This window comes from Kogia breviceps, chromosome 14 (assembly GCF_026419965.1).
Source record: "Kogia breviceps isolate mKogBre1 chromosome 14, mKogBre1 haplotype 1, whole genome shotgun sequence".
NCBI lineage: Eukaryota > Metazoa > Chordata > Mammalia > Artiodactyla > Physeteridae > Kogia > Kogia breviceps.
In genome coordinates, this window is record NC_081323.1 from 83,804,327 (window position 1) to 83,822,611 (window position 18,285).

Here is an 18,285-nt window from a genome sequence, read left to right on the forward strand (position 1 = left end):
CCAGAGAAAGGGCAGGAAGCTCCTCAGGAAGACACTGCGAATGTTCGGGCCAACCCCAAGAAAGTCCCCAATAGTGGGGAGAAGAGCCTAAGAAGTTCCCTGACACCAACTAGGCTCGATCTCATTAATATCTTACTGAAGTAATTTGTGCCACAAATATTTCCTAAGCACCTGGTCTGCTATGTTGCAACAGGGTACGGAGCCTTAAGACAGCAACTCCAAGGCACTTAAGAGCTCACAGCTTGCAATCCACTTAGAGGAGGTGTGGGTGTAAGAAGCTCTAGTACCACAGAAGTTACAGCATCCAGGGCCACCAAGGACACGAGCCTCTATACCGTGAACTTCCTGACGCCTCCCAGAAATTTCTGGGTTCTCTCTGCTGCTAATAATTTCACACGCCACAGTCCCCGGGAAGAGGGGCTTCCTAAGGACAGGCGCTCCCTCAGACGGGCAGCACCGAGAATGAGGTCCCAGTCTCTCCCATTTGGTTAAGAACCAGAGGACAAAGACAGGGCTGGTGCGTTCTGTGGTACACTTCTACACCCCCAGCCCCAGCCCTCCCCTCACTCCACTTCCCCATCACCAGTCCTGGGAGCCAGCGGTACTCAAAAGATACCCAGAGGAAATATAGAAACAAAAATTTAAAAAAAAAAAAAAAAAAGAACTAGAGCAATAACACAAATAGCGACATAAAGCAGCCAAGGAACTTCCCTGATGGTGCAGTGGTTAAGAATCCGCCTGCCAATGCAGGGGACACAAGTTCAATCCCTGGTCCGGGAAGATCCCACATGCCGCAGAGCAACTAAGCCCGGGTGCCACAACTACCGAGCCTGCGCTCTAGAGCCCGCGAGCCACAACTACTAAGCCTGCGCGCCTAGAGCCCGTGCTCCGCAATAAGAGAAGCCACCGCAACGAAGAATAACCCCTGCTCACTGCAACTAGAGAAAGCCTGTGCACAGCAATGAAGACCCAACGCGGCCAAAAGTAAATAAACACACACACACGCACATATATAAAGAAGCAGCCAAGAAATGCAAAGACCTGGGGAAGGCAGGAGAATGGGATACGGTCAGGGCCCATGAGGGGCAGACAGCGGGAGTAGGAAAAGACACAGAGCAGTGAGTTCAAGAGACAGGAGACCCATCAGCCTCACCCCCCAAACCCCACAGGACCACACAGGCAGGCTCCTCCTCGCATGAGACCTTTTATTACAACAGCACTCTGAGCGCTCGGCCCACTGCCCTGCCACAGTCCCTGGAAGTAAGGCTGGTCTTCCCTGGAGGACAGGACACGAGCTCTGTTGGGCTCCTCTCTCGGTCCAGGGGGAGCGCCTTTCCTTTCAGTGATGCCCTCTCCGAGGCCAGGTGATACACGGAAGGCCTTCCTCTCTGGGGACGCCTAGGGTCATACAGTCCACTTCAGGCACCTGCAAGGCAGAGGAAGCCCAGGATGAGCAGAGGGTCCAGGAGTCTGGGGGCGGGGGGGAGGGCGAGGGTGTGGACCCGGGGGAGGCCCCTCTCACCTGGTCTCCTGGTGGGTGCCCAGGCAGCGCACAGTACAGTACCGGGCGCCGCAGCTGACACAGGTGTAGGGGGAGGGGAAGCCACAGACGGCACAGAAGGGGCGCTGGGGCCGGGACGGGGGTCCTGCACAGGCCGTCAGGTAGTTGGGGCCCTCAGCCACACTCAGGTTCTGCAGAGACAAGGGGGCTGGCCCTGTGACCCCTCTGTCCCCTCCCAGGAACACCCGCCAGGGCCAAGGATCTCTGCAGGTGCATCCCTGCCCTGTGGGGTCCTCCCCAGCCAGCTCCTCTCACCTGCTCCTCCAGCAAGGCCTGAAAGTTTTTTCGGAAGCGAAGTTTAAAATGATCACCTCGAGTCTTCTTCTTTTTCTTTCCTAGAGGTCAAGGGCAATGAGTTCCCTGGCACGTGCCGAGGAAGACACTGGTTCTTTGCTTCACCGTTCCGACCCCCCGTGTCCATTCATAGCCCAGGTGCTCATCTGGGTTCTAAGCCGGCCTCTCTCTACCACCCTTCCCCCACACACACACTTCTCCAAGCCAAGCCTTCCTCCATCTCCACCCTCCCTATATCTAGAGCTTTGTGTCCGAGCTCAAGGGATCTCGGAGCTCACCGGCTCCGGCTTCTTTATTCTATTGATACATACAGGAAAGGCAACTGAAGAACAGAAAGGGAGAGCAGTTGGCTCAAAGGAGCCAGAGGGGCTCCTGGATCATCCGTCCCCCAGCCCGATGTCCTTACACACCCTGACCTGGGCAGGCTCTTCCCTCTTCCTGCAGCCTCGTCTCCGAGCACCTGGCCCCCGCCTCCTCCTCCACCCGCCTCACCAGTGTCTGCATCATCATCAAACTGAGGCAGCCGCTTGCCGAGCTGGGGGAGCCCTGCGTGGGGGTCATCCTGGAAGTTGTCATTCTCCAAGGCCTCGAGCTGCCTGTTGATGCGGCGTTGCCGGGCCGCCCGGTCCAGCACCCGCCGCTGTCCAGGGTCCTGGGAGCGAACTAGACGGGACGGGGCCAGAAGAGGTACGGGGTCAGAGAAGAGAGAAGCTGGGGCAGCCTTGGCTCTGGGCCGTGTGTGGAAGACGTCCAGGGACTGGGGAGGCACAGTTCTCTGATCTTATCCTAGTCCCCAAGCCCTCGGCCCCTGTATCTTCTCCCAATTTATCACCCACTCTGGCTGCTTCCTTCCCAGCTATCTAAGACTGCCGTTTCAGTCACTCATGCCTGTTTTCTTTTCTTTTTTAAAAAGAATATTTATTTATTTACATATTTATTTACTCGGCTGCGCTGGGTCTTAGTTGCGGCACACAGGATCTTCGTTGTTGCGTGTGGGATCTTTAGTTGTGGCATGCGGGATTCTTAGCTGTGGTACGTGAACTCTTAGTTGCGGCACGCAGGATCCAGTTCCCTGACCAGGGAACGAACCCGGGCCCCCTGAACTGGGAGCGTGGACTCTTGGCCACTGGACCAACAGGTAAGTCCCCATTCATGCCTGTTTTCTATCCTTTTGGCCCCAGCCTTTCCTCCCAATCCCAGACCTAGCCAATGAAATGCCTCCTGGAGACCTCTCACTGCTGGCCGAAATCACACAACCATGCTGACGGAGACCACAGTACACTCAGGGCTTCCAGGCTCCACTGGGACCTTGATGCACTCAGCCTTTACACTCAGCAATCTCATTTCCCACCTAAAAGGAAATGAGCCACCATGGAGAGATGCTCCCCCATCAGCCTACCCTCAATCATAACTGCATGGGTACCCCTCGTCCCTCCATGCCAACTGGATGCACTCCCAGGTCCCACTGCTAAACCCAAACCCTTTACCTCTAGCTTGAGTCCTCCCCGCCTCTTGCAACTTCAACCCCTCCCACTCAAGTGGTACTTTCCCCTCCATGGAAAAACCTGCGAAACCCTCACGTGTCGAATCAACTTCGTACCCACTCTGCTTTGAGAGCGCAGTCCATGGTACGTTTTATTTCCTTACCTCCCATCCACTCCTAACCAACCCCTGGCCAACCAACTTCCATTCAATGGGAACCACTCACACTCAGGACACCAGTGAGCATCTAGGGCCAAGTCCAGTGTGTTTGCTTGAGCTCTCCATAGCCTGAGACTGTGTCTATATGTCACATTTTAGTAACTCTTGCAATATTTCACACGTTTTCATTATTATTAGCTTTGCTATGGTGATCTGTGACCAGTGATCTTCGATGTTACTACCGTAATTGTTTTCGGGCATCACAAACCACGCCCATACAAGACGGCAAACTTGACTGATAAGTGTGCGTGTGTTCTGATTGCTCTAGCAACCAGCTGTCCCAAGTCTCTCTCCCTGTCCTCGGGCTTCCCGATTCCCTGAGACACAACAATATTGAAATTAGGCCAAGTAATAACCTTACAGTGGCCTCTAAGTGTTCAAGTGAAAGGAAGAGCTACATGTCTCTCACTTTAAATCAAAAGCTAGAAATGATTATGCTTAGTGAGTAAGGCATGTCAGAAGCTGAGACAGGCCAAAAGCTAGGCCTCTTACACCAAACAGTTAGCTACGTTGTGAATGCAAAGGAAAAGTTCTTGAAGAAAATTAAAGGTGTTAGTTCAGTGAGCACCTGAATGACAAGAAAGCAAAACAGTCTTACTGCTCATACGGAGAAAGATTTAGTGGTCTGGATAGAAGATCAAACCAGCCACAACATTCCCTTAAGCCAAAGCCTAATAAAGAGCAAGGCCCTAACTCTCTTCAATTCTACAAGGGCTGAGAGAGGTGAGGAAGCAGCAGAAACAAAGTGTGAAGCGAGCAGAGGTTGGTTCATGAGGTTTAGGGAAAGAAGCCAGGGACTTCCCTGATGGCGCAGTGGTTAAGAATCCACCTGCCAATGCAGGGGACACGGGTTCGATCCCTGGTCCGGGAAGATCCCACATGCCGCGGAGCAACTAAGCCCGTGCGCAGCAACTACTGAGCTTGCGCTCTAGAGCCCACGAGCCGCAACTACTGAGCCTGCGTGCCACAACTACTGAAGCCCACAAGCCTAGAGCCTGTGCTCCACAACAAGAGAAGCCACCACAATGAGAAGCCCGCGCACCGCAATGAAGAGTAGCCCCCGCTCGCTGCAACCAGAGAAAGCCCGCGGGCAGCAATGAAGACCCAACGCAGCCAAAAATAAATAAATAAATAAGTAAATTTATTTAAAAAAAAAAACTTTAAAAAAAAAAGGAAAGAAGTCCTCTCCATAACATAAAAGTGCAAGTTGAAGCAGCAAGTGCTGATGTAGAGGGACTTCCCTGGTGTCCTGCGGCTAAGACTCCACACTCCCAATGCAGGGAGCCTGGGTTCGATCCCTGGTCAGGGAACTAGATCCCACATGCTGCAACTAAGAGTTCACATGCCGCAACTAAAGACCCGGCACAGCCAAATAAATAAATGTATATATTTTTTAAGAGGGCTGTTGTAGAAGCTACAGTAAGTTATTCAGAAGCTCTAACTACGGGAATTCCCTGGTGGTCCAGTGGTTAGGACTGTGCGCTTTCACTGCTGTGGGCCCGGGTTCGATCCCTGATTGGGGAGCTAAGATCCTGCAAGCTGCGCAGCACAGCCAAAAAAAAAAAAATCAGAAGATCTAGCTAAGATAATTAATGAAGGTGGCAACACTAAACAACAGACTTCCAATGTAGACAAAACTGCCTTCTACTAGAAGAAGCAGCCATCCAGGACTTTCATAGCTAGAGAGGAGAAGTCAATGCCTGGCTTCAAAGCTTCAAAGGACAGGAGGACTCTCTTGTTAGGGGCTAAAGCAGCTAGCTGGTAACTTTAAGTTGAAGCCAATGCTCATTTACCCTTCGGAACACCCTAGGGCCCTTAAGAATTAGGATGGATCTATTCTGCCTGTGCTCTATGAGTGGAACAACAAAGCCTGGACGACAGCACATTTGTTTACAACATAGTTTACCGAATATCTGAAGCCCATCGTTGACACCTACTTCTCAGAAAAAAAAAGATACTTTTCAAAATATTACTGCTCATGGACAGTGCACCTGCTCACCCAAGAGCTCTAACGGAGACGTACAACAAGATCAGTGTTGTTTTCACGCCTGCTAACACAATATCCATTCTGCAGCCCGTGGATTAAGGAGTAACTTTGACTTTCAAGTCTTATTATCTAAGAAATATATTTCATAAGGCTATAGCTGTCATGACAATGATTCCTCTGATGGAGCTGGGCAGAGTCAACTGAAAACCTTCTGGAAAGGATTCACCATTCTAGATGCCATGAAGAACATTTGTGATTCATGGGAAGAGGTCAAAATGTCAACATGAACAGGAGTTTGGAAGAAGTTGATTCCGACCCTCATGGATGACTTGGAGGGATTCAAGACTTCAGCGGAGGAAGTAACTGCAGATGTGGTGGAAACAGCAAGAGAACTATAATTAGAAGGGGAGCCTGAAGATGGGACTGAATTTGCTGAAATCTCAGGATAAAATTCATGGATGAGGAGCTGCTTCTTCTGGATGAGCCAAGAAAGTGGTCTCTTGAGATAAAATCTACTCGTGGGGAAGATGTGTGAAGACGAAAACAACAACGAATGAGTCACAGCACCACATAACAGGGACTTCCCTGGCGGTCCAGTGGTTAGGACTGTGCGCTTTCACTGCTGTGGGCCAGGGTTCAATCCCTGGTGGAGGAACTAAGATTCTGCAAGCTGTGTGGGGACAGAAGGAAGGAGGGGAGGGAGGGAGGAGAAAGAAAGGGAAAGGAAAGGAAAGGAAAAAACAAAGACCTTTAAAAAAAATTAGAATATTGTATAACTTAGTTGATAAAGCAGTGACAGGCTTGAGAGGACTGACTCCAATTTTGAAAGAAGTTCTACTCTGGGTAGAACGCTACCAAACAGCATTGCAGGCTACAGAGAAATCCTTCACGAAAGGAAGAGTCAATCAATGTGGCAAACGTCACTGCCGTCTTACTTTAAGCAACTGCCACGGCCACCCCAGCCTTCAGTAACCATCACCCTGATCAGTCAGCAGCCATCCACATCGAGGCAAGACCCTCCACCAGCAAAAAAGGTTACAACGCGCTGAAGACTCACGCGATGGCTAGCCTTTCTTAGCAATAAAGTATTTTAAAATTAAGGCATATACATTTTTAAAAGACATAATGCTATCGCACACTTAACTGACTATAACGTAAAAATAAAAAAGATTTCTTTTTGGCCGCGCCGAGCAGCATGTGGGATCTTAGTTCCCCGACCAGGGATTGAACCCGTGTCCCCTGCAGTGGAAGCGTGGAGTCTTAGCCATCGGATAGCCAGGGAAGTCCCTAAGCATAATTTTTATATGCACTGGGAAATAAAAAAATTTGTGTGACTCACTTTATTGCGATATTCACTTTATTGCAGTGGTTTAGAACCGAACCTGCATATCTCTGAGGTCTGCCTGTACTAAGTAAGCTCTTTGTATTAATGGAATCCTTTCATCTTTATGTCAACTCTATGAGATAGGTACCATTATCATCCTCAGTTTGCTGGAGTTCAGAGTTTAAGAAACCTGTCCAAAGTTTACACAGCTAATAAGTACCTGGGTCCGAATTCAAACCCAGAACTTCCCAGCATCAAAAAAGATCCTCTTGATCGCTGTACAATACTGCCTCCCTTCCAAGTACCAGGCGGTTCTGGGAATACAACCAGAGCCTATAGTCAGGTGGGGAATATAAATGATCAAATAAACAAGCACAGTACAGGATAGTACATGCCAGGACAGGGAAGTACAAAGTACTACAAACCACATGACAGAAACACATAACCGGGGCTTGGGGTAGTCAGGAAGATTTTCCAGAGGAAAGTAAGTCTAGGTTGAGGCCTGACTGATGAATAGAAGTTAGCCTGATTGGGATGGGGGTGGGGTGTCTTAGGCCTTGGTACCAGCATGAGAGAAGGCCTGGATGAAAGACTGCAGTGCCTTCAATAAACTTTTTAAAGTTCTGTATGGCTGGTATATAAAGTATGTGTGTGTGGTGGGGGGCGGGTGGATGGGGATACGAAGTCAGGCAGACCATTAAGAATCTTACCTTTAAGTATCTAAAGGAATTTGACTTTGGGACTTCCCTGGTGGTCCACTGGATAAGACTCCAAGCTCCCAATGCAGGGAGCCCAGGTTTGATCCCTGGTCAGGGAACTAGATCCCACATGCATGCTGCAACTAAGAGTTCACATGCCACAACTAAGGGGCCCGCCTACTGCAACTAAGACCCAGCACAACCAAATAAATTAAAAATTTCTAAAAATAATAAAATAAAGGAATTTGGATTTGGGGATTTTATGGTGAGGGTGATGGAGATCCAGTGAGGGGTTTAAAGACGACATGACTGGTTTTACTACAAGTCAACCTGGCAGAGTATTCTGACCTTCATCTCTTTTTATCTGGATTCCTCAACAGCTTCCTAACTGGCCTTCCAATCTCTGAACCTGCACTACACTAGCCACTAGTCACATGAGGCTACTGAAATTTAGATGTAGATTAATTAAGATGTAATTAATTAAGATACATAAAATTTTAAATTCAGTTTCTCAATCTTGCCACAGTTCAAGTGCTCAATAGCCACATGTGGCTACCGGCTGCCATACTGAATAGTGCTGATTAAGAATTTTCCCATCATCCGAGAAATTTCTAATGGACGGCGCAGCTTTAGTCGCTCCAATCCATCCTCCGCATTGAAGCTAAACTCCCTTTCTAAGAGATAAATTTGTCTGGGTCACTTCTCTGCCTTAAAAGCCCTTGATGGCTCTCCACCGCCCTCTCCAGAGAGTTCAAACTCTTCGGCAGTGTATACAATGCCCTTCAAGGATACCTTTTCCTAGCCCTCCAGCCTCTCTCCTCTGCAAGCCCCAGAACTATGAACTTGGCTTCCTAAGCGATTTCCTTTTCTTGCTCTCCTACCTTGGCACGTGCGGTTCCCGCTGCAGGGAAGTAGTCCCCACGCACCTGCACTGAGCGAAACTGTGACTTTCAGGACTCCATGCAAGCGTTTTCTTTCCCTCCAGTCCCCTCCTTCCCAGAAGCTGAGCTGGATGCCACTCCTCCCCGAGCCCAGGCACTCTGCATCCCTCTACCATAGCACGTATCACTCAGAAATGCAGTGGTAAGTCTGCGCGTCTGCCCAGCTCCCGGAAAGCCAGTTCTTGGATGCTAAGGATCTTTTTTCTTTCTCCATCCCCAGGGCCCGGCTTGCAGCAGGCATGAATAAAACGTGAACGGATGGTTTGGGGTCTGCCCCAACGTCAGGACCCGAGGTCCGGGGTAGGGATTTAAGACTAATAACTGGTTGAGGGAATCCTAGGCCAGGTTCGGTTTTAGAGGAGGATAGGGGGCCAATAGCCAGGGGTTCACATACCCGAAGTTTTCTTCTCCACCATTTTCAAAACAGAGCCGCCAGATGAGCCTACTGCGCACGCGTCCTAAATCACGCGCTGTGGTAGGGGCATCTCGACTTCCTGTGGCGCGTGCCTCTACGCGTGCGCAGTGTAATCCACCGCTTTGACTACGTAATGTTCCCTTAGAGACCAGAAAGCTTTCCGCCATATTTTGTACGGGCAAAACTACTTCCGACCTTGGTGTAGTGTGGATTTTGCGGGACCCTCGAAATGGGTCGTTTTAAAGAGGTGCTGCCAGTGATCTTTCAAGAAACGTCATTTTCCTTTGGTCCGTCTGAAGATACAGTCATCACAAAGGCATCCCCTGGAGCTTCTCCCCTGGGCAGTGAAGATGATGGGCCGGAGTACCAAAGAACCTGGCTTGAGTGGGCAATCGCAGAGGACCCCGGTGACCCTCTGCCAAAACCTCAACCCCCAGACCCCAGATCCCTTGGGGCCGCAGACTCCTCGGCCGTCTCCCTCCCTGCCGTCAAACCCGCTCCGCGCGTCCCCACCGCCTCCCTTTCTGGGTCTTCCGCCCGGCTGCTCGAGGCAGGGCTGTGGCAAAGACCCGCCTCCGCATCCCGCCGGACCCGCAAGGGGTCACTCTCCGCGTTTCACTTTCCTCAAGTGTTAGGCTGGCTGTGGGCCGGCTGGCTCTAGAAGTCCTCGGCTCGGGATCGCCAGCCCTAGTCCCCGCCCCTCCCCCGCCTCCGGGCTGGGCGCCCCCTCCGCTCATTCAGTTCTGCCCACCGCCCAGGACAATCCTCGCCTTGTCTAAGGCCCGGCATCTCGAGTTTTCTGTAACCTCCGGGTAAGCTTTTTTTTTTCCCCAGGGCGGAGCCCCAACCCGGCTCCTCCTAGCTGCGGGCCGCACAGCAGCCCTCATCCTTTTTCCCAGAGCCTCTCTCCGGAGCTGGGGTCCAGGCGCACAGCCAGAGCCCGGTGCGGGCCTGTGTGCCGCTCGGCCAGCTCCCCGTCATGGCCTCGGGCCCGGGACTCCGGCTTCTGCTGCTACTGCTGCTACTGCTGTCGCCGCCTCCTGAAGCCTCGGCTTCAAATCGTCCCCGGGGCAGCGACCCTGTCAACCCAGGTGAGAACCCCGGGAGGGGCGAGTGGCGCCAGGCTGACCCCGGGGAGAGGGTCGAGGCCGGCCTCTCCCACGCCCAGCGGGCTCCGTAGGGCCGAATCACACGGCTCCTCGCCCACTCCTCGCTCTGAACCGTCTCCACCCTCCCCATGGGAACTGACCCCGCATTTCTGGGTGTTACTCCCGTCCCGCTTTCACTGGGGTCCAGTTTCCCTGGGTTAGAAGAGTTTAAGAGGGAATGCGGAAAAGAAGTGAGGAACAGGAGCGGAGTCAGAGGGAGGGGAGGGGGCCTGCGGTGAGTGGGGCGCGCGGGGCAGCGAGCTGGGCGAGTGGGTCCTGAGTGCCAGTTCCTGGCTGGTGACAGAGAAGCTGCTGGTGATCACCGTGGCCACGGGCGAGACAGAAGGATACCGGCGTTTCCTGCGGTCAGCGGAGTTTTTCAACTACACCGTGCGGGTGAGGAGAGGAACACCCTCATGGCCTCTAGAAGGGGTGGGGGTGGGGTCTAGCCTAGGAGTGGGCTGAGGGCTGGATGCCTGGGACCCCACGGTGAGCCTGGTCGGGGCGGTGGGACCACCTGGCCGCCTGAGCCCCTCCCTGGCATTCTGGGTCTCCTCCACAGACCCTGGGCCTGGGGCAGGAGTGGCGAGGGGGCGATGTAGCCCGAACGGTTGGTGGAGGACAGAAGGTCAGGTGGCTAAAGAAGGAAATGGAGAAATATGCAGACAGGGAAGATATGGTCATCATGTTTGTGGACAGGTAAAGGGGCTGGGGCTGGGGAGAAAGAAGAGGGGTGCACAGAAAGAGGGGGTGGGGATACTGAGGTTCCTAGTGGCTGTCCTGCTCATCGTCCCCTTCCTCCCCCAGCTACGATGTGATTCTGGCTGGCAGCCCCTCGGAGCTGCTGAAGAAGTTTGTCCAGAGCGGCAGCCGCCTGCTCTTCTCCGCAGAGGGCTTCTGCTGGCCCGAGTGGGGGCTGGCGGAGCAGTACCCTGAGGTGGGCGCGGGGAAGCGCTTCCTCAACTCCGGTGGTGAGTGGCGGGCGCAGTGTCCAAGAGCCGTGTGGCATGGAGCGCCCCAGGTGCCTGAGGGCCGGAGAGGGAGCGGGGACAGGTCCCGGGACCCTGGCAATCTTGGAGTCAGCACCTCCCCTCCCCCCACCCAGGATTCATCGGCTTCGCCCCCGCGATCCACCAAATCGTCCGCCAGTGGAAGTACAAAGATGACGATGATGATCAACTGTTCTACACTCGGCTCTACCTGGACCCGGGGCTGAGGGTGGGGAGGGGCAGAGGAGGGCCCCCGACTTGAAGCTCTGGGGGTGGCAGCCCTCTCAGGCTGAATGGGAGGGGAGGGGTAAAGAGGCTTCTCGTAAGACATAAAGAGAAAAGAGTGGGAAATGATGTCCCACCGCCTCTTGAATTAACTGCTCCATCTCATCCCATCCAGGAGAAACTCGGCCTTAATCTGGATCATAAGTCGCAGATCTTTCAGAACCTCAACGGGGCTTTAGGTGAGGAAAAGGCAATCAGAAGGGGTGACGGGAGGCTGCTGGGGGTCCTGAATGTGGGAGGGGCTCCTGGCAGAACTGGGGTGGTCTTCAACTCACCTCGATGTTAATTAACTTCATCAAACGTCAGAATGGCTGATAGAGTTAGTTGCACTGGGCGAATAGTAACAGAAGCAGCAGTGATCCTACCTAACGTCTGTTTGACGTACCGTGTGGCAAGGCTCTGGGCCAGGGCTTTATTTCTGTAATTTCATTTAACACAACAATTCTGCAAAGGGCGGGTCTGTGGTTATCCACCTGTTACAGATGGGGAAACTGCCTCTTTGAGGGGCCGGTGACCTGCCCAGGTCGCACAGGTAGTAAGTGGTGGGGTGCCCCAGGGTGGCAGCGGCCTTGTCAGTGCCCTCGGAGAGAGAAGGTGTCCCATCCCTGCCCCATGGGTCACAGTCCTTCATCCTCTAGAGAAGCTGGGCAGCCCCCGCCTGCCCCACGTGCTGTTTGACAGCTTTGGGGGAAAGGGAGTCTGAAGCCTGGCCTTTCTTCCCCAGATGAGGTGATTTTAAAGTTTGGTCGGAATCGCGTGCGCATCCGGAATGTGGCCTATGACACACTTCCTGTTGTGGTCCATGGGAACGGCCCCACTAAGGTACCCCAGTTGCTTATACCCTCAGCCCCAGCCCCAGTCAGTCCTGGCCGCACAGCCCCTGCCCCAGACCTCGCCCCAGCCCCCAGGCTCCTCCAGCCCTGCCAAGTAGTGAGTCCTCCCCAGCCCCAGAAGCCCAGGTGCTGGGAGTTTCTCAGTGGCCACCGCTCCCCATCCTGCCCTGTCCCCTGCCTGCCTGCCCCACCTCCCTCACCGCTGGCCCTGGACTCGTCAGCCTCAGCCTCTCACCGCCTCTCCCAACAGCTCCAGCTGAATTACCTGGGAAACTACGTCCCCAATGGCTGGACTCCTGAGGGAGGCTGCGGGTTCTGCGACCAGGACAGGAGGCCACTCCCGGGGGGGCAGGTGAGGAGGGGGTGCCAGCGTGGGTGGGAGAGCGCTTGGAAGCAGGGGGTGCAGGGAGGGCATTCCAAGAAGCAGTGGGTGGGGGCAAAGCCCCCGGAGACCCCCAAACCTGCCAGGGTCGTGGAGGACAGACTGGCGGGCTTTCCTCTGAGCCCCATCACGTTGTATCTTCCAGACTCCCCCCCGGGTGCTTCTGGCAGTGTTTGTGGAACAACCTAGCCCGTTCCTGCCCCGCTTCTTCCAGCGGCTGCTGCTCCTGGACTATCCCCACGACAGGGTCACCCTCTTCCTGCACAACAACGTGAGACACGCCGACTGACAGCCTCTCCCTCCCAAGGGACCCCGCCCCTGCCCTCATCAGAACTCCCGCTCCCTATATCGCCGACTCCTTCCTGCGCCCTTTCCGCTCACCTCCTTCCCCGCTCCTGTCCCTCAGGCACCATCTTTTCTGCCCTCTCAGTCTCCCCATCTCCCCCTTCTCCCCCCGCCATCTCCAGGAGGTGTACCACGAGCCCCACGTTGCTGACTCCTGGCCCCAGCTGCAGGACCACTTCTCAGCTGTGAAGCTGGTGGGGCCCGAGGAGGGCCTGACGCCAGGCGAGGCCAGGGACATGGCCATGTGAGTGAGCCTCGGGCGAGTGTTGGGGGGGATGTGTGAAAGCAGTGGGGGAGGGGCTGCCACCCACTGCACGCCCCCTTCCCTCTCCGTTCCCCATCCAGCCTCTCCTCGGCCTCCACAGTGGCGCACTCCCAGCCACTACGTGTGCTGTCCCTCCCTTAACCCGCACAGGTGGAAGAATCTAGGGGTCCTGGGGGAGGAGGCACACAGGCCTCGGCCTCCCCCTTTCCCGCCAGTCTTTTTCTCCCTCCTGTCCTCTTGCTGGTGCTTCTACCCACTTTCCTCCTCTTGTCCTCAGCGGGTAGGGGGGGTTCCGCCCACTCTACAGTCCCGTCTCCCCCCGACCTGCTCCCGTTTCAGCTCAGCTGTCTGTTGGTCTGTCACCTCCAGGGACATTTGTCGGCAGGACCCCAAGTGTGAATTCTACTTCAGCCTGGACGCAGATGTAGTCATCAGCAACCCGCAGACCCTGCGCCTCCTCATTGAAGAGAACAGGTCACTCACCTGGTTCAGCCAGAGGGCCCCCAGATAGTCCCCAGGGAACCCCCAACTCCTGCCCTGGGCGCGGGGCACAGCTCCGCCCGGCCCTCACCTCTGCTCGTCCACAGGAAGGTGATGGCGCCCATGCTGTCCCGCCACGGGAAGCTTTGGTCCAATTTCTGGGGGGCCCTGAGCCCCGATGAGTACTACGCGCGCTCCGAGGACTACGTAGAGCTGGTGCAGCGGAAGCGAGTGTGGGTCCTGAGGCCCCTCCCCTGCCCCGACCTGGGCCCTCGGAGAGCCCTGCCCCCTGCCCCAAGGCCCCAGTCTCGGGAGTCCGGTGGCCACCCACAAGACGTGCTGGGGCTTGTGGGCAGGGACTGGGCGTGCAGGGGGGCATGAGAGGGTGGCGAGCAGCAGGGCGTGACGGGGGGAGCCAGTGGGACCCAGCGGCTCACAGCCCTCGAGGGAAGGGGCTCCTGGGAGGAACAGGGCAGGATTGCGGGGGTCGCCCACCTAGCTGACCCCGGTGTGGGTGCCTCCAGGGGCGTGTGGAACGTGCCCTACGTATCCCAGGCCTATGTGATCCGCGGGGAGACCCTGAGGACGGAGCTGCCCCAGAGGGAGGTGTTCTCGGGCAGTGACACTGACCCAGACATGGCCTTCTGCAAGAGCCTGCGGGATAAGGTGAGTGGGCCTGGGGCTCGAGGCGGGGCAGGGCCCCTAGCTCCCTGTCACCCTGCTCACACCCTCCCCCCCGCGCCAGGGCATCTTTCTCCACCTCAGCAATCGGCACGAATTTGGACGCCTCCTGGCCACGTCCCGGTATGACACAGACCACCTGCACCCTGACCTCTGGCAGATCTTCGACAACCCCCTGGTGAGCAGGCGGCCCGTCGCTCAGAAGGTGGTTTCCCCTCCTTCACTAAAGGAGGATGCCTCGGACCCACCGCGCGCGGGTGCGCGCTGCGCAGGATCTCCCGTTGCCTGGGGAGGGGGCTTCCCGGGTGGCATCAGATGGAATGAAGAGGGCCCGGGTCAAGGTGCACCTGCCCCACCCCCAGGACTGGAAGGAGCAGTATATTCACGAGAACTACAGCCGGGCCCTGGAAGGGGAGGGACTCGTGGAGCAGGTGAGCCCCACTCAGGACCCCGACCCGTCACATGGCCATCACCCCCCGGGCCCACCGCCTGGATTAGTGGTGCCGTAGGGTTTTCTGCTCAGGCAAGATGAGGGCAAAGGCTGAGCAGATAGGCCTGCAGCCCCCATCCCGGCACCTGGCATTAATCAGGGTGGCCCTCCCTCGTCCGCTGGGTATATTGGTGTACGGGTGAAATGATACTTTTTGAGACGAGTTTGAAAACCACTATCCCAGAACCTGGGGCTGCAGGACCCCCGCGCCGTTTGCGCTATGTTTTCAGCGCTGCTCCCACCTTCTCTGGCCCAGCGCCTCCTGACCCGTCCCCACACTCAGATCCCCATTCCTGCAGATTCTCTCATCTCCTGGCTTCCCCTTGTGCTCCCTGCTTTCTCTCCCTCCCTTTGGCCGCCTGTCCGCACCCCGAGCATGACCCAGCCCTGCTGTTGTGGCCCTGCCCTGCCTGTCCTCAGCCCTGCCCGGACGTGTACTGGTTCCCTCTGCTGTCTGAGCGGATGTGTGATGAGCTGGTGGAGGAAATGGAGCACTACGGCCAGTGGTCGGGAGGCCGGCATGAGGTCAGGGGCTGGGGCAGGAGAGGAGGGGGGACCCCAGGACGAGGGAGGTGAAACTTCCCTGATTGAGGGAAAATGGAATCCAGGGAGCGGGAGCGAAGAGGGGTCCCCGAGGGGGAGGGGCCCACAGGAGGCACAACTGTATTCATTCATTCGTCCATTCGTTCAAGAAATACTTACAGGGTGGGTCCTAGACACCAGCCCCTGACCTGAGTGGTGCAGGCCGAGCTCTGCCCTCCTGGGTCTCACCTGCTGTCAGTAGCAGCAGCAACCCAGCTTCTCAAGGCTGTGATGGGCGGCCCAGGTGCTGCAGGAGTCTCAGGAGGGACCCTTGACCCAGACGTGGGGGGACCGAGGGGCTTCACAGAAGACGTGACATCTTAGCTGACACTCAGAGGACAGGAGGAGTGAATCAAGCTAAGAAGTGGTCGAGACTTCCAGACGGAGGGAATACAGGCTTTAAGGCCTGGGAGCAAGGGAAGGGGGAGGCTGGCACTGCCCTGTCGGCTCCGTGCCCACTGCCCACAGGACTCAAGGCTGGCTGGAGGCTACGAGAACGTGCCCACCGTGGACATCCACATGAAGCAGGTGGGCTATGAGGACCAGTGGCTGCAGCTGCTGAGGACGTACGTGGGGCCCATGACCGAGAGCCTGTTCCCAGGCTACCACACCAAGGTGGGCCCTGCACTCGCCACCCCTGCTCCTCCACCTTCCCACACCCCGTCCCCACTGGATATCTCCACACGATGCCTTTTTGGCCCCCGTGGTGTTTGGGGCCCCATAAAATGAGATCCTGGGCTTCCCTGGTGGCGCAGTGGTTGAGAGTCCACCTGCCGATGCAGGGGACGCGGGTTCGTGCCCCGGTGCGGGAGGATCCCACATGCCGCGGAGCGGCTGGGCCCGTGAGCCACGGCCGCTGAGCCTGCGCGTACGGAGCCTGCTCTCCTCAACAGGAGAGGCCACAGCAGTGAGAGGCCCGCGTACCGCAAAAAAAAAAAAAAAAAAAAAATAAGTGAGATCCTACAGGAGGGCAGCCCTGGGGGAGGCAGCCCGCAGGTACCAGTGAGAACCACCCCGCTTCCCCGGACCTGATGGCCACCCCTCCAGCCTCTCCTCCCGTGTCCCCACAGACCCGGGCGGTGATGAACTTTGTGGTCCGCTACCGGCCAGATGAGCAGCCCTCTCTGCGGCCACATCACGACTCATCCACCTTCACCCTCAATGTCGCCCTCAACCACAAGGGCCTGGATTATGAGGTGAGTCCCTACTGCCCTCCACTTCCGGGCGCCCCCAGGGCCCCTCCCCACACGCAGGACCCTGTGTCCCGCCCCCTTACAATCCCTACACGCACCCCTCAGTGACCTCCTTCCCTCTTGTCTGCCTCCTTTATATTTCTCAGTGACTTCGTGGGTATCCTCTTCTGGACCCCTTCCGGGCTGGCAGCCTCACCCTTTCTCCTGGGTCTCCCATCCGCTGATGCCCACACCTCCTGTGTCCTCCCTCCCTGATTCCCCGTCGGGCTCTCCCCGCTCTGTCAGCCGCCGCCCAGTCCCCGCTTCCACTTACTCTGCACTCCTGCCCCTTCTCGCTTCCCAGGGAGGCGGCTGCCGCTTCCTGCGCTACGACTGCGTGGTGTCGTCCCCCCGGAAGGGCTGGGGGCTCCTGCACCCCGGCCGCCTCACCCACTACCACGAGGGGCTGCCCACCACGCGAGGCACTCGCTACATCATGGTGTCCTTTGTCGACCCCTGACGCTCCACCACTGCGCCCAAGCTTCCCTGCCATTGTGCCTTCCTGTGCCCCCCTCCTCGGAGGGGGTCTGTCCGGCTCCTCGCCTCCTGGGTGTATGTCCCGTGTGCCTGGGACTGAATGTGTCACCTCGCTCCCCACCACGTGGCCCTCAGGAAGCTCAGGGAGCCCCCTTGCTCCACCCTTCAGCCCCCAGGGGTTCCCGGGGAGAGGGCTTCTGGGTGTTCACCACGTAATAAATTATTGTTTTTCAGTCTCCCTCTCAATAAAAGAGGATTTGTAATTCTTGAGTCCATTTATTCTTTCATCTACCTGTGGAGCCCGTATCCCTCCCTCCACTCAGTGTGGAGGGGAGACCCGGGGTTTTCCAGAGGAAAAGAACAGAGAAGAAGAAAAGGCAGAAACATGATTTTAGAGCAGAGTGGGAGCCTGGAAGCTTCCCTGGCTCCCATGTCTAACTCCTTGTCATTGCCAGAGCTGGGGGAGGACGTGAGGAGGGCCAGACCGAAAGAAGGACTCCCCTTGTTGGGCTGATGTGAGCACCCCCCATCCCCACCCCCGCAAAGCCCCCAAGCTCTCCTCCCTGATTCTCTCCTCACCTGATGGCATCTTCTCCAGTGCATGACATGTGGGGTGACACAGCCCTAAGCTGGGCTCCAGGGACATTGCTGGGTAAGTCCCCCTGGGGGCGTGTGTTCTTTGAGGGAAGACAGGCTGGAACCTTACTGTGGCTTCTTGCATCTAAGCTGTTAGTTAGGTGGAATCAGGAGAGAGGGGAATCCTGAGGGTCAACCCAGGAAAGCTTCCTGGAAGAGGAGGGATGGGAAGCAGCCTTGAAAAAGACAAGACCAGGAGGTTTTTTTTGTTTTGTTTTGTTTTGTTTGCGGTATGCGGGCCTCTCACTGTTGTGGCCTCTCCCATTGCGGAGCACAGGCTCTGGACGCGCAGGCTCAGCGGCCATGGCTCACGGGCCCAGCTGCTCCACGGCATGTGGGATCCTCCCGGACCGGGGCACGAACCCGTGTCTCCTGCATCGGCAGGCGGATTCTCAACCACTGCGCCACCAGGGAAGCCCGGTTTTTTTTTTTTTTACTGGGACTTCTAGTGGTCCAGTGGTTAGGACTCCTGACTTGCACTGCAGGGACCATGGATTCCATCCTTGGTGAGGAAACTAAGATCCCACAAGGCAAGGTGC

General features: G+C 56.1%; 2 protein-coding genes across 8 annotated transcripts in view; one reads left to right on the forward strand and one right to left on the reverse strand.

The window, feature by feature from the left end:
- The window catches only part of ZNHIT1 (zinc finger HIT-type containing 1), a 13,541-nt gene extending 3,821 nt beyond the window's left edge, over positions 1-9,720 (reverse strand). For 2 of the 6 annotated variants that reach the window (XR_010836289.1, XR_010836290.1), the window contains exons 1-5: positions 8,901-9,354; positions 2,348-2,518; positions 1,817-1,896; positions 1,523-1,692; positions 1,203-1,426 (exon numbers count right to left, since the gene is read on the reverse strand). Coding sequence is in view for 4 of the 6 variants with exons in the window: in XM_067011834.1 (XP_066867935.1) it covers positions 1,150-1,398; positions 1,817-1,896; positions 2,348-2,518; positions 8,901-8,922 (522 nt within the window). In the remaining 2 variants the exon portion in view is untranslated. Of the gene's footprint in view, positions 1-1,038; positions 1,427-1,522; positions 1,693-1,816; positions 1,897-2,347; positions 2,519-8,900 lie in introns of those variants that run through there. The other 4 variants (XM_067011835.1, XM_067011836.1, XM_059038716.2 and 1 more) reach the window with 3 other exon arrangements.
- On the forward strand, positions 9,141-17,373 carry PLOD3 (procollagen-lysine,2-oxoglutarate 5-dioxygenase 3). 2 transcript variants are annotated; one of them, XM_067011827.1, is made up of 20 exons: positions 9,141-9,733; positions 9,821-10,012; positions 10,374-10,465; positions 10,632-10,768; positions 10,877-11,040; positions 11,175-11,287; positions 11,459-11,522; positions 12,068-12,165; positions 12,427-12,528; positions 12,704-12,829; positions 13,026-13,147; positions 13,538-13,642; positions 13,756-13,881; positions 14,173-14,314; positions 14,394-14,507; positions 14,692-14,760; positions 15,240-15,344; positions 15,870-16,016; positions 16,472-16,597; positions 16,938-17,373. In XM_067011827.1, the coding sequence occupies exons 2-20, from the start codon at positions 9,901-9,903 to the stop codon at positions 17,091-17,093; spliced, it is 2,220 nt and encodes a 739-aa protein (XP_066867928.1). In that variant the 5' UTR covers positions 9,141-9,733; positions 9,821-9,900; the 3' UTR covers positions 17,094-17,373. The 2 variants fall into 2 exon arrangements, with proteins under 2 accessions (XP_066867928.1, XP_066867929.1); XM_067011828.1 differs by having other exon boundaries at positions 9,482-9,733; positions 16,741-17,373.
- Positions 17,374-18,285: the final 912 nt, after the last annotated feature.